At 37.0% G+C, this 16,342-nt stretch overlaps 1 protein-coding gene across 1 annotated transcript in view; it reads right to left on the bottom strand.

The window, feature by feature from the left end:
• NOTCH2 (notch receptor 2) overlaps window positions 1–16,342 on the bottom strand; it is a 160,998-nt gene that overhangs the window by 104,516 nt on the left and 40,140 nt on the right. Inside the window, exon 2 of the mRNA XM_077842629.1 lies at window positions 15,583–15,664. Within this exon, the coding sequence (XP_077698755.1) occupies window positions 15,583–15,664 (82 nt within the window). The remainder of the gene's footprint in view (window positions 1–15,582; window positions 15,665–16,342) is intronic.

Raw genomic sequence — 16,342 nt, 5'->3', positions numbered from 1 at the left:
AGTACTTAGGTAGTAACTAACCGAGTCAAGGCAAAGTGATACCTGATGTGGCTACATACTCCTGTATCAATCTGCTTAAAATATCCTTGTCTAGTGGCAGGTGAGATGTATTTAGGGCAAACTTGAACAAATATATATATATTTTAATGTGTGTATCACATATATACATATAAAGTCATGAGTTTCTTTTTTATCTGAATAAAAATAAAAATGTAATTAGTATATTGTTTTACAAATCTCTTACCTAAGACTTTAGCCTGTTCCCAGATCTTTTTATTTTTAATTTTTATTTATTTATGACAGTCACACAGTGAGAGAGAGAGAGAGAGAGAGAGAGAGGCAAAGACACAGGCAGAGGGAGAAGCAGGCTCCATGCACCGGGAGCCTGACGTGGGATTCGATCCCAGGTCTCCAGGATCGCGCCCTGGGCCAAAGACAGGAGCTAAACCACTGCGCCACCCAGAGATCCCTGTTCCCAGATCTTTTTGATAGAGTGGCTCCCCATAAGTTCTATACCAGCTCTGCCTCTGCCACTAGGTATTAACCTTGTACCAGCCCACTTTACTTCTCTGAGCTTCAGTCTCCTTGTGTATTAAAACAAGATGCTAAGCCAAAACCTCTAATATTCCCTCTATCTCTAAAATTGTATGATTCTATTTTTGGTATATTCCATGGCTCCTCAGATATCAATATAGGATAGACCTCCCTTATGAGGAACTCAAAAAGAATTTCCACACTGTTTTGTTTCATGGAATGTTAAAAAATAAAATGTATACCAAGAGTTAAAATTCTTGGTCTTTAAAACTCCCTCACAAAAAAACTAAAGTTTTTTTCTGAATTCTAGTTTTCTCTATATATATAGTTAGGTACATACATATATATCTCTAGTTGGAAATATAGATACAACTCTCTCTCTCTCTCTCTCTCTCTCTCACACACACACACACACACACGCATATACATGTTCACTCACATTAGTTCCTTGAGGGTTGGTACCAAGAATGAAAAGAAATAATGCTGAATCTTTAGATCACCTAGAGGGGTCTGAGGAACAATTTTTAGTTCCAGCCTACATCCTAAGCAGTTATATAATACAGGGTAAGTCACTTAGTCATAGTAAGCCCTAGGCTCCTCACATATAAAGCAAAGTGAGTAGGAGTGCTTGCCAAACTCCTTCTAACCTCCTAAGTATGATAAGTCTACAATTTTGGCTTTACTTGGGCAATACTGCCCAAGGATAATGATGCTTGCTACTGTTCATGCTTGGAGTCAGTGCTTCTGTGTGCCATGACCACTGATCCACTCCAAGCTGGGGCTCCTGGTCCAAATGTTGTGCTTGTGTCTCTTACGTTCTCCATACTGCCTACCAATCACTGTTCTAAGTGCACAGACAATTCAATATTCACTGGCGTAAAATAACCTGCTGCGCACCTCACACTTTGAGCTAACTGCTCACAGGAAACAGAAAGAAGCAAAGAACAATATATTTAGGGGGCAGCCCAGGTGGCTCAGTGGTTTAGCACCTGCCTTCAGCCCAGGGCGTGATCCTGGAGACCTGGGATCAAGTCCCATGTCGGGCTCCCTGCATGGAGCCTGCTTCTCCCTCTGCCTGTGTCTCTGCCTCTCTCTCTCTGTGTCTCTCATGAATAAATAAATAAAATCTTAAAAAAAGAACAATATATTTAAAACAAGATATAGAGAATAAATAAGAATCCTGAACTTAAAAGGGAAAGAAAGCCCTTACTATTTTCTCCAAAACAAGTGACCAAAACATGAGAGCCTGTTTTCTCCAGACCAGAGTAGTGGTAGGCACTGCAAGTCTCTTTATGGAATTTGACCTGCTGATAAATTTCACAAGGTTAAAAATGACTGATGTGTGTGTAAAACTATGGCCTGGGAAGATCTAATCCAAATTTAAACTTGCAAGGAATAAACCACTTAAATTCACGTAGGACCTTTTCCCAGATACCACTTTTATATACCCTCTCAACACAGCATAAATACCTATCTTAATCATTTTTCCCACTCATGATGCTCTCATTAAGTAATAAAATTTAAGAAAGATTAAGTGATGTCCCATAATTCAAAAGATTGCTTCTGTGGAGACTAATTATGAACTTTGATATTCAGTGTCAGCCTTTGCCTGGAAGGAAATGAGTCAACTTTTCATGAGTAATCAAGTTCTGTCCATTTTTTAAGAGTGACCCAGAAATTTAAGACCATGAGTTTTAGCAATATGAGAAGCAGATACCACAAATATTATATACAAATAGGACTAAGACAGAAAATTAAAGTCAACGAAGTTCCTGAGGTATTTTTCAGGATGACTGAGGTTTCAGAAGGGGCCTAGTAAAATAATTTATAGAGGAGACATGTCTGGCTTACACAAGAATGGGCATTTTCAAAATCTTAAAGAGACAGGCAGTTAAATGGCTACGGCGCTACCATGGTCTAGCCAAGAGAATCATAACCATTGTCAAATGTTATCCACACAGAATAGGCAGTCCTGGTTTATTCTGGATAATTGATGGTTTGGATATGTACTATACAATCAGAGGAAACAAGCAGTAAAGGACATGAGCTAATTTGGGCTAACCAAAGATTTGGCTAACAGATGCTTCCTTACTCTGGATCCCTGTAACAAACTAGATCAGGCCAATGATATGCTGGACAGAAGAGGTCTGAGGATGGGATACCTGAATTCTCAAGCTAGGAGAATGAACTATGCCATACTTGAAAACTGATCCTGTTCTTAGTATCTGTTTTTCCATTATTCTCCTATCTTATTTTTTTGTCTCAGACATTCTTGGATCCTGAATTTCCTTGCAAATGGTGTCCACAAGTCTACCTGGCTGCTCTGTAGGACTAGGAGATGTGACTGCTCCTAACAGCCCCTCCCTTCCTGTCCCCTGCTCTTTCCCTCTACCCCACACTCTAGACATTTTCACTTCAAGCACTCAAGCCAACAAGTGTTAAAGGAATTATTTTTAAGATCAATTATGTATCTCTATGAGACCAGATGAATCCACATACTGGTTTAATAAAACCTCACACATACTAAAGTATAGACAGAAGAAAGCAACTAAGATGTAGAAAATTTTTAAAATTATGTCATTAAAAACAAAATGATGAAGATATTGGTAATGACTATTCCAGAAAACAACAGCCCTTCTGGTCCTCTCAGTCTCTCTACTTCCATCTTTCTATCACTCGTTTCCATCAATATGCTCAGATTTATAATATAACTGATCCACTAAAAAATCCTCTGATTTTAATCTTCTGTCCTTTAGTATTTGTTCTCTTGTCTGAATCACTATAGTTCTCATCACCTGTGCTAACACATTTGGTAGTTATAGACTACTGTATTTTACACATGTCTGTATGCTTCATGTCCCTAACAAGATGGCAAGATGTCAGAAGACTGCCACTATGTTTTATGTGAGAGAAACATAACACTCTTTAGCAGACACTCCTAAGGTATTTTATACTTCTAAATAATTAAGTCAGAGAGCACAGGCCTGTTGGGCCTTTATGTCTATTCAGAACACCTAGCACAGTGCTCAGTCAGTATAGCCGGCTCAATAAATATAGTTTGATGAAAATTAAACTTTTCTTTGAATAGTGCTATAGAATGAATGTTTGTGCCCCCACCAAATTCATATAGTGAAACTCTAATCCCCAAAATGATGGTATGTGGAGGGGGGGCCTTTGGGAAGTAATTTGGTAGATAAAATCATGAGGGTAGGGTCCTCATGATGGGATTAGTGCCCATTGCCCATATAAGGAGATAAAGGGACCAGCACTTTCTCACCCTACTATGTGAAAATATATATAGTGAGAAGGTGGATATCTGCAAACCAGAAAGAAGGTCCTCACAGGCAACTGAATCTGTTAATACCTTAATCTTAAGATTTCTCAGCCTCCAGAACTCTGAGACATAAATGTCTGTTTTTTAAGCCACCCAGTCTGTGGTAGTTTGTCAGAGCAGCCTGAGCTAAGACAAAGACTAAGAATCTTCAGTGCTTCAGTCTATCTGATTTTCAGTGTTCAGTATGTAGGATCATAGATAGAACCAGTTTAGAATAAGATAGAGCAAGAATAGATAGAGAATCTATAGAGATTCAGTACTCTAAATGCCACTATCCTACATAAGTCCTAATCATGTTATTTTTTCATTAATATCAACCTTCTCTTCATAACTTATGTGAAGAGAAAAAATTGGATATGATGTTCCAGTTGGATGGGTTCACTGAGTAATACCACCTGTCACTGAAATATCGCCTTTATTAGTCTTTACTTTCAGTTTTCTTTCATAAAAGCCTTTTGATAAAGACCCAAGTAATTGTTTAGAAGAGGACCACTTTAAACAGAAGGTATTGCATTTTTTTAAAGATTTATTTATTTATGATAGAAAGAGAGAGAGAGAGAGAGAGGCAGAGACACAGGAGGAAGGAGAAGCAGGCTCCATGTTGGGAGCCTGACACGGGACTCAATCCCGGGACTCCAGGATCATGCCCCGGGCCAGATGCAGGCGCTAAACCACTGAGCCATCCAGGGATCCCCGGTAATTGCATTAATAAGGGAAAGCTGAAGGCATCAATATAAAAAACGGTAAGACATTTTTGGACACAGAGTATGAAGTACTAGCAAAGATTACTGACAATGGGTAAATAGAACATGGAAAATTTTGAGAAGCCCTGAGAAACTATAATTTACCTTACATCGAAATGTAAAGTAAAACACAACTAAGACAAAAACAAAAAACTTACATCACACACACACACACACACACACACAACAACAACAACAACAGGGATGGAAGAGACACTAAAGTTTATTCCTAGTTACAAAATTCCTAGCTATGGGACGTTTAGAAGAGCACTTAAAGAAAACCTCCTTCATGCCCAAATTATGCTAGCTTAATGAAGAAAAAAAGTATTTGGAGATTTTTAGATAATTACATTTTATTACACTCTGATATCCCCATGCCTCTGTATTCAATTTGCTAGCCTCAATCAAAGATAGACAGCCAAAATTTAAAATTAAGGATTTAATTAAACTACTCCAGATACTAGAAGAAAAATATTTCTCATCCTGCTTAGTCACAAGAAAAAGGGGGAGAAAATAATTCCTACATGAAATTAATGGTGCTGACATGCCACAATGGAACAATAAGAAAGAAACTTTACAGAGGATTATGGTTAACTTGAGGACTGTGTTGAAAGAAACCTAGTTAAACTCACATCTATTCAATATGCCAAGTTTGCAGGCCAAAATTAGTTGACTTAACTCACTGGCAATCACCCACAACAGGCAAAAGGGTATAGACAGAATCTAAGAATCACCTTCTCCTACTTCTTTATCTAACACTGAAGTTTATAAAGGTTCCAATCTAAAGAATAAAGATTAGTTGAAAACATTATGGGAATCTCATTGTTCTGTATTATAATCAAGCTGATAATTAACACTTACTTTATAAAAAATTCCTCGAGAACACCAAACATATTTGTTAAAGGATTCTTCAAACATAGTGTTAAGAAGAAGAATCACTTAGGAATGGTACTGTTAAAGTGCCCAGATCTCAAGTCTTAAATAAGGAAAGTCCCACGGGACATGCATCTATATATCTGTAACTCACTATGCAAATGTAAGGCACTATGTTTAACAACTTGTAACTTTTGAGCTGGCAGCAACATTTATCAGAAGTTGTTGAATTTGACCTGTCTCAATTCCATAGCTGCATAAAATCTGTCTGGACTTGTTCATTTTCCACTAGGAAAAAAAAAAAGAAGTTTCAAGTTCTTCAATTTAGTTTCCTCTACCAAAGAACATTTCAATAGATAGTATTCTCTATCCCCACCTTCACTGCCTTCTGCAGTAATTGCACGAAGCTTTCAAGTCAAAGGCCACTTCTCAGAAACGCAGCATTAGCAAAGCCTGGCCCATGTACACTCACAGAGCTACAAGCAGGTTTCATACTCAAACATTATGTGAGCTATCCAGGTCTACTTAATAATATTGTCTCTGTTGAAAATCAGGAACTATGTAGAGTTTTAATCACATTCCTGATCTGAGGAGCCACTTTCAGTCTTTCAAATGTCCCACATTTCCTTCAGAAACTCCTGTTTGAACTACCCACTTTAATAGCTAGTTCTGGGGACGCCTGGGTGGCTCAGTGGTTGAGCGTCTGCCTTTGGCTCAGGTCGTGATCCTGGGGTCCCAGGATCAAGGCCCGCCTCGGGCTCTCTACGAGGAGCCTGCTTCTCCTCTATGTCTCTGCCTCTCTCACTATATCTCTCATGACTAAATAAATAAAATCTTAATAAATAAATAAATAAATAAATAAATAAATAAATAAAATCTTAAAAAAAATTTTTAAGTTATGTGATCAGACCAATATCCCTGATGAACACAGATGCAAAAATTCTCACCAAAATACTGTAAGCCAAATCCAACAATATGTTAAAAAAATATATCATTCACCACAATCAACTGGGATTTATTTCTGGGTTGCGAGGGTGGTTCAATATCTACAAATCAATCAACATGATATGTCATATTAATAAGAGAAAGGATAAGAACCATATGATCATTTCAATAGATACAGGAAAAGCATTTGACAAAGTACAACACCCATTCATGATAAAAACCCTCAACAAAGTAGTTTTAGAGGGAACATACTTCAATATAATAAAATCTATCTATGAAAAATCCACAGCTGACATTATCCCTCATGGGAAAAAAATGAGAACCTTTCTCCTAAGGTCAGGAACAAAACAACGGTGTCCACTCTCACCATTTTTATTCAACACAGTACTGGGAAGTCCTAGCCACAGCGATCAAACAACAAAAGGAAATAAAAGGCATCCAAATCGGTAAGGAAGAAGTACAACGTTCACAGATGACCTGATACCGTATACAGAAAACCTGAAAGACTCTACCAAAAAATCTGCTAGAACTGATCAACAAATTCAGTAAAGTCACAGGATATGAAATCAATGTACAGAAATCTGTTGCAATTCTATACATCAATAATGAAGCAGGAGAAAGAGAAATTAAGAAAACAATCTCATTTACAATTGCACTAAAAGTAATAAAATACTTAGGAATTAACCATTCCAAAGAGGTGAAATACCTATACTCTGAAAACTACAAAATACTGATGGAAGAAATTGAAGATGACACAAAGAAATGGAAATTCCCTGCTCATGGATTGGAAAAACAAATTATTGTTAAAATGTCTATACTACCCAAAGCAAGCTATACATTGAAGGCAATCTTTATCAAAATACCAACAGCATTTTTTACAGAACTAGAACAAATAATTCTAACATTTTTGTAGAATCACAAAGGACCCTGTGTAGTCAAAGCAATCTTAAGAAAGAAAAGCAAAGCTGGAGGGATCACAGTTCTGGACTTCAAGTTATATTATAAAGCTGTAGTAATCAAAACAGTACGGCACTGGCACAAAAATAGACACAGAGATCAATGGAACAGAATAAAAAGCCCAGAAATGAACCCACAACTATATGATCAATTAATCTTTGACAAAGCAGGAAAGAATATCCAGTGGGATAAACACAGATTCTTCAACAAATGGTGCTGGGAAAACTGGACAGAAACATGTGAAAGAAACTTTCTTACACACAAAAGTAAACTCAAAATGAACTAAAAACTTAAATGTAATACCTGAAAACATAAAAATCCTAGAAGAGAACATAGGTACTAACCTTTTTGACACTGTACATTAAGCAAATGCTTCTAGAGATGTCTCCCAAGACAAGGGAAACAAAAGCAAATATAAGCAATGGGGACTATATCAAAATAAAAAGCCTCTGCATAGAGAAGAAAAAAAAAAAGCTAAAGGTAACCTATGAAATGGGAGAAGATATTTACAAATGACATATCCAAAAGGCTTGGTATTCGAAATACATAAAGAACTTATAAAACTCAACATCCCAAAACCAAATAATCCATTAAAAAATGGGCAGAAGACATAAACAGACATTTCTCCAAAGACGACATACACATGAAAAGATGCTCATCATCACTTACCATCAGAAAAATGCAAATCAAAAAAAAAAAAGAAAAGAAAAATGCAAATCAAAACTAGAATGAGGTATCACCTCACACCTGTCAGAATGGCTAAAATCAACACAAGAAACAACAGGTGTTGGTAAGAATGTGGAGAAAAGGGCATCCTCTTCCACTATTGGTAGGAATGCAAACTGGTGCAGTTGCTACAGAAAATAATATGGAGTTTCCTCAAAAAGTTAAAAATCAAACTAACTTATGATCCAGCAAATTGCACTGCTGGGTATGTATCCAAAGAATACAAAAACATTAATTCAAAAGGATACATGCACTTTTATGTTTATAACAGTATTATTTACAATACCCAAGATATGGAAGCAACCCAAATGTCCCGCAATTGATGAATGGATAAAGAAGATGTGGTATTAAAAAAAAACAAAAAAAAAAGAAGATGTGGTATTATATGCAATGGAATATTCAGCCATAAGAATGAAATCTTGCCACTTGCAATGACTTGGATGGAGCTAAAGAGGATAATGCTAAGTGAAATAAGTCAGTCAGAGAAAGAAAAATACCATATGATTTCACTCATATGTGGAATTTAAGAAACAACAAATGAGGGGTGCCTGGATGGCTCAGCGGTTGAGCGTCTGCCTTTGGCTCAGGGCGTGATCCTGGGTCCCAGGATCGAGTCCCACATCAGGCTCCTTGCATGGAGCCTGCTTCTCCCTCTGCCTGTGTCTCTGCCTCTCCCTCTGTGTCTCTCATGAATAAATAAATAAAATCTTTTAAAATTAAAAAAAAAAAGAAACAAATGAGCAAAGGAAGCGAGAGAAAGAGATCAGAAACACTTTTTAATTCTTTTTAAAGAAACAGACCCTTAATTGTAGAGAACGAACTGATGGTTACCAGAGGCGAGGGAAGGGGTGGGTTCAATAGATGATGGGGATTAATAAGTGTACCTGTACATGATGAGCATAGGGCAACACATGGAAGTGTCAAATCACTATATTGTATACTTGAAGCTAATAAAACACTATATGTTAACTTTTTTTTAAAAACCATAAAAATTTTTAAAAATAAAAGTTATGTGATCTTGGGAAAATTATTTAACTTCTTTGAGTTTTCATATATACTCATCAGTAAAACAGGGATATTAAGACATGTAAATTACATGAGTTCTATAGTAACACATAAAAAAAGGTTAATTAAGCACAGAGTATGGCATATAAAAAGTGTTCAATAAACACTGGCTAGCATATACTCTTTAACTTGCCAAATGTCTGATTGCTAACAAGAATTAGAATTCAGACTCCAGTCTATCTGGCATAAAAACCTATGCCCTCTCCATGTTACCAGGCAGGGATCTTTTAGATACCTTTGATCCACACACCAATACTATAATGAACCATACTAAAGCCTGAAGCAAAAGAAAAAATTCAGTTACACTGATCTCTTTATTTAAAATTTAAATATTTTTGTCATAGTTTTTTTAATTTTGATATTCAGAACTATTGCATTAATTTTGGTATTCTGAACTATTGCATTAAAATATTATTTATCTTGGTAACCAGGTTTTTTGACACCCTCTTAAATCTTACACCTGAGATGAAAGCCTCAGTTACCTTACCGTGGTCCCAGCCCTATCAGTCACTAACAGTTTCTGCTCTAACATTTCAGTCATTTCACAATTCACTTTGCATTAGTCTAGTAAGACTCATTCTGAACCCCTTTAAGAAGTCCAGGTTAATGAATCGATAATTATTTTATGACTTCCCAAAGACTGTGAAATAATGTGATAACACTATCGATTACTTGCAACTACTATCACAGACTTCAGTTATCTGTTATATGTGGTATTCATAAACAGCATGTAACAAGTAATTCCTGGGATCCCTGGGTGGCGCAGCGGTTTGGCGCCTGCCTTTGGCCCAGGGCGCGATCCTGGAGACCCGGGATCGAATCCCACATCGGGCTCCCGGTGCATGGAGCCTGCTTCTCCCTCTGCCTGTGTCTCTGCCTGTCTCTCTCTCTCTCTGTGACTATCATAAATAAATAAAAATTTTAAAAAAAAAAAGTAATTCCTGAATTACTATCTTCTGAAGCATCACATTAAAAAAAGGATTACTCTGAAAAGTATATAGTGAACAAAAGACACTATTCTTCATTTTATGGTAAAGATTTTTAAAAACTATGGAAAAATCGCCAGTCTTCTAATAGCGTTGGCCAGAAAAACTGTATATATGATGTTCTGCTAAATAGAGCACTTCACTTGAAGGAATCTTCTTGGCAGAACCAGTTTTGCAGAGAAGAAAGAGAAAGTGATTTAACAGTTGACGTTTTTCCCAGTTTATCTCCTTGATCTGATATTGCCCTGAACAGCACTGAACGCACTTACAAGGTGAGTGAAAGGGGAAAATGTTGAGTCAGCCCTGACTTTTGAAAATGCCTTTCTAGGAGAGCACCACCACAACACAAATATTGATACTACATCCTCTACTCTAAGCCAGGCTCTGGAAGATTCCAACCTGGAGGATTCCAGTCTTTTCCGTCCTGACTGTATAGAAACACATCAAGAAGACAAAGAAGGCAATGGCTCTAGTTTTCTTGGATGGCTTTAGGAGGCCTGGACTACCAACATCACTCCTAATTCTGAAAAGGAAAGTTGTTAGTTGTTAATGTTTACGGTTTCTCACAGCTAGTAGACAAATTTTAGGTAAATTGTGAAACAAAGCTATAATTTATAACATTTTATATTTATGATTTACTTTGATAATATAAGGTAAAATAATTCACTTTGATAATGATTACTTTAAAATGTAGTTTCTAGTTAGGTACTTTGGTGAAAAATAGAGATTCTCAAATGCAATCACCCATCCACAGGTACCTAAGTAACTTATGGTGACTTTCCAGTGCTTAACAAACACTGTGCTAGTTACCTCCTAGGAAGCATGTAGAAATTTATGAAAGAATCCTTTATAATGATAGTTTTTATCATTAAAAATAATGGCAGAGGGCAGCCCTGTGGCGCAGCAGTTTAGCGCCGCCTGCAGCCCAGGGTGTGATCCTGGAGACCCAAGATCGAGTCCCACGTCAGGCTCCCTGCATGGAGCCTGCTTCACCCTCTGCCTGTGTCTCTGCCTCTCTCTCTGTGTGTGTCTCTCATGAATAAATAAATAAATAAAATATTTTTAAAAATAAAAATAAAAATAAAAAAATAAAAATAAATAAAAATAATGGCAGAGTAATTATATCAGATTAACTCTCTTGCTTAGAAAAATTGGACACTGCAGACAATATATTAAAGGTACCAATGAGTAATCAAAAGGCAGAAACTGGGATACAAGTTTCCAAAAAAAGAAAAGCAAACTATATGAAACCTACATTTACATAACTTTTTCCCTGAAGGTATTCCTCAGTCCGTGCAGCACAAGAAGAACAAAATGCAAGCAGAAAATGGAAGTTTTACTGAGCTGAGGAGTCAAAGCTATCTGGGACTGTCGAAGTAGCTAGAATCTGGAGGAGGAGAAATCCTGGAAGACAGAACCATAGAGCAGGTAGCTCCAAAATATGTATACTACTCCACTCAAAAGCATAAATGATTCCTGGCTGTGCATGAACAAGGTATTTAGGAACCCAAAGGAAAGTAAGAGCTCTAAGGCTGAAAGGCTGAGTATGAAGGGAGTCAGAAGTTTGAATTCAAGTCCTACTAAATTAGAGGGGTTGGGAAACACCGAGCTTGACAAGCACCTTATACTTCCAATTTATCTCCTCGAAGGATCATACCCTGGGGAGTAAGGATCACATTTCAGGACTAAGAATTATGCTGTCAGACAAAAGGCAAAACAGACCTGCCAGAGCAAAGCCTAAAACCAAGCTTTCACATAATCAAGGTGATCTTCCAATGATGTAACTGCCCATTGTAACAAAACTCACCATTCTTTAGTGAAATATAAACAGTAAAATGCATCACTCAAAATGTCCAATAAATAACAAAAACTACTATAAGTGAGAAGTAAAGGGAAACTGTACCCAGAGTCAACAGAAAGAGCTGTTGATACAAACATACCCAAAGACAATCCAGAAGTTAAGAACTGACAGATAGGGACTTTAAACAACTATGATATATATGTCCTTAAAAAAGCACATTTTGTGAATTTTACAAGTCGAAACCATACCCTCCCCCAACATTCTAGTGAACTTGAGTTACCCATGATTTTCAATCAAATTGGGATTTGGAATGGTTTATCTCTGAAAGCCTGAGACAAACAACTTGAAAGTGATTAATGACAGCCAAACTTAAGTATATATTTACCCCTCCCAGTAGGACAAGGGAGAGAATAAAATGTCTTATCTCTCTATAGTGAGAGGGCTTTATTAAGATCTAACAACTATTTAAGGGCAATAACTGAGTTTTATGCAAGATTACACAGGTTCTCCTTGTCTGGCATCCCAATCTAATCATAGACTGATAGAGTACTTAAGCTCCTGACAGTGAGAAAAAAACAGTTGAGCTGTGTACAAAACTAACCTTTGGAAGTACTTATCCTCATCTGCCAACGTGATCTTATCAAGGATTTCTATAATTTCTATAAACAACTATTATATTTTAGCTGAATCAGTAGCATTATGCTCTTTAAACAGTCAGATACCTTCTACTTTAAAACATTTTCCATTAATTCCCACCCTCCCACCCCCTGTAAAAAGAATTTGGCTTCAACTTTCTTTTCTTAATCCACTAAACAATCTCATGAACAAAAAGATAATCATATGCCCTGCACGTCTGATGTAATTTTTATAGAACTTCTAAGTGTTCTAATATCCATTTACCATTTTGGGAAAATAATATTTACTGAACAAGCTGGATTCCCTTCTTTACCCAAGGAAAACAGCAAAGTTGGTGAAGATACACTGAAAGGTCTGCTAAGTAAATGTTATTTTTGCTTAAAATTTTGCTTACCATCCTGTGGCCTTGCAGGGATGATTGACTCGGCCTCCCTGATATTGTTCTTGCTTTTCCTGTGTCCAGTTACATTGACATTGCCACTCCTGAAGATTCTAATACTTCTTTTACTGACATGGAGAAATACTCTCTCTTAACAAGTTTTGTTGTTCATATTGCTCTCCCAAAAGGACAATTTCACCCATGTTTTTCCTTACTTCTACCTTCTCAGGGGGCTTGTTTCCATCACAAAGGGTTGAAGGACACCTGAAGGGCCTGACAAGAACTATATCCATAAGCAACCTATTCCACTGACAGTTATCAAGCACCCAGGGACAGGTTTTGGGCAGCTCCATTTTTGTTGACCACAAAGTAAGCTCCTGTTCCCTAGCAGTGCTTCTAGAAACCATGGGCAACTTCGTCTCTCTCACCTTGGTTGGAGAGTTTGAGATTAACGGACCACAAATCTCTTTTCTCCCGAAAGTGACCCTTAGTGTCCTCTCCTGGTAAGTGCTCAGAGACTAGTCTCTCTTCTCATAGCAGACCACAAATACATAGGCCAACACTTAGAACCTATTTGAAATTCCCCTTATATAAGTTACCAAGTCGAATTATGTCCAAATAGAATTAAAGTACAACCATACTAGGTGCTGTGTGAAGCAGATAAAATTCTCAGAGGAGAGGACAGTATCTTCTTATTTAAGACATAGATTAAAAAAACATGTGAATGATGAAATCTACTGAACACCTTTTGGTTCAAGAAATAACATACATTGTTAAGCTCTAGTGACATATCAAGCACCATATTAGGCATTAACTCTATAAAAATGCGTAAGACAAGGACCTCAAAATTCAGTAAGAGAAACAAATAATCCAAAAATGATCATAATTTAATGGGTTAACAACCACAAGAGAGCTGAATAATGGAATAAAGCAAGTAACTATGACACCAGGTACCAAAAAGGGACTGAAGATTTTGGTGGCCAGTTCTAAGGCCATCCCGAAGTTCTAAGTTCCTCCCCTTTATTATCTCCAGCTGTGTTACCATTCTGAAAGAAGACTACATCACATGTTCTTGCTTTTTGTTTTCCAGGTAGACAAACTAAGTGAGCAGCTCATTATCAGTTATAAAAAACATTTCATTTCCAGTATTATTATTCCAATCCAAATAACCTACAATTAAACTTTATGTCATCATAGCTTAAAATATTGTCCTTCTGCTGAAGAGCATCTTTCCTGACTTGCAAAAATTCTCACAACACTGAAGAACTTAGATCATGAGGCACCTGGGTGGCTCAGTTATTGAGTGTGTCTGCCTTTGTCTCAGGTCATGATCCCAGGGTCCTGGAATCGAGTCCCGCATCAGGCTCCCTGGAGGGAGCCTGCTTCTCTCTCTGCCTATGTCTCTGCCTCTCTGTCTTTCATGAATAAATAAATAAAATCTTGAAAAAAAGAAAGAAAGAACTTAGATCCTGGGATCCCTGGGTGGCTCAGTGGTTTAGCGCCTGCCTTTGGCCCAGGGCGCGATCCTGGAGTCCCAGGATCGAGTCTCACGTCGGGCTCCCGGCATGGAGCCTGCTTCTCCCTCCTCCTGTGTCTCTGCCTCTCTCTCTCTCTCTCTATCATAAATAAATAAATCTTAAAAAAAAAAAAAAAAAGAACTTAGATCCTGATGTCAGAATGGACTTGACTGGAACCAATGTTATCATTACATTTATGTCATTCAATTAAATATCCAAAGAAGAAATAAAAACATGTTGGGTAAACTCATGTAAAATGCTTATAAAGCAAGTACTGTTACCTAAGCAGAGGACAAGTACAGCCCATACAAGGGTTAAAGAAAAGTTATATTACCAATCTTATTTTCCGTGATATAAATACAATGAATACACATTCCTGTCAAAAATTTTCATCTGAGCCAGAGGCAGAAGGAAAACCATATGGTCCACAGGACACAGAGAGGAACTGTTTATGAGATAATCTCACAGGCTTCCTCAAAGAAATAAAAAGTATAGCTAAATTAGGTGGTTGGAGAAAAAGAAAAACTGCTCTTGAGAACCAGCCTACACCCCCTAGTCCTGTCCCATAGCCTTCCTCTTATAACCCCATATAATGACATTTTCCACAGTGCCTGCTGCTCCATGTCCCACCCCTACAGGTGCATATGCATCTTTCTCACGGTCTCTCTTTCAGAACTGGACTTTTTTACACCAGAAAAATAATTTCACGCTATAATATTTACTTACACTAGGCAGAATTAAAGTTGATATCTATTGTGGTTTGACTTAAGAACAAGATCATAACTAACATGTTGAGGAGTGATTCTAAGAATGCACTCGATATACATTAACTAGCCACTCACTGAAAAGTCTTTTTCATAATGAAAAAGATAGTGATAAGATAATAAAAAGTTCTTGTTAACCATTTATCTGACATCTGCATCCTTCCATTCTCATCCCCCACAAAGACTTTATCAGAAAAGTTAGAGAACCAGTAATACTTCATAGAAGTATTGAAAACAGAATTAAGCAGGACCAAATCTTGTCTAGTGTTATACAGAGGAAAAATAAAATATATAAGAAGGAAAAAGAAAACGAAAAACTTACTTGCAGTATCCTGTGCCATTGTGGTAGGTAACACATACTCCTTCATTTACACAGGGCTCATAGCTATCCCGACACTGCAATGCTAAAAATAAAAACAAACGCACATTAGAAATAAGTCACTAATCATAACCCTTAGCAAAGAAATTTTACTCAATCCAGGTCAACATTAGTTCCCATATCCAACCTGATCTGGGTTTCTCTTTAGAGTTTTAATCAGGTTTGTTTGTTTTGTTTTGTTTTGTATTTGTCCTGTTGCTTCTAGGGTCATAGAAGCATGGAAGCTCATCCTAGGAGTCTCTTCCTACAATAACTATTTTGTAGTCTTGAATGATGCTTTTAATTCTCTATGCTTCTCTATCTTCCCAGATGTTGCATCCCTATCTCCCAATAATACCAAGAAAATTAAAACTCTAACATCCATGACATACTATGAGCATCTTGAAATTTGAATCCTTCAGATAAGTAATGTAAAGATTCATCAATTAATATTTAGGAAGACCTGGGTAGATACTAAGTCACATGATATTAATGAATTACTTAAGCCTTCAAGTGAAGTTTCAGAACAAGTCACTTTAATAAGTAATCAGAAACATCAACAATATTCATTGAAAAAACTGTAATTGAGAACCTAGTATATACTAGGCACAATATCAGGATCCAGAGGAAAAGGGGAAATGTAATACATAAGAAATAAATACAACATAATCTCTAGGTTTAAGGGACTCACACAAAGAAAGATGGGGGAGTAGATGGGTCAAAG

Source organism: Canis aureus, chromosome 12 (genome assembly GCF_053574225.1).
Source record: "Canis aureus isolate CA01 chromosome 12, VMU_Caureus_v.1.0, whole genome shotgun sequence".
Classification (NCBI taxonomy): domain Eukaryota; kingdom Metazoa; phylum Chordata; class Mammalia; order Carnivora; family Canidae; genus Canis; species Canis aureus.
Note: the sequence above shows the minus strand (reverse complement) of the source record. Positions and strands in the feature narration are given on the sequence as shown.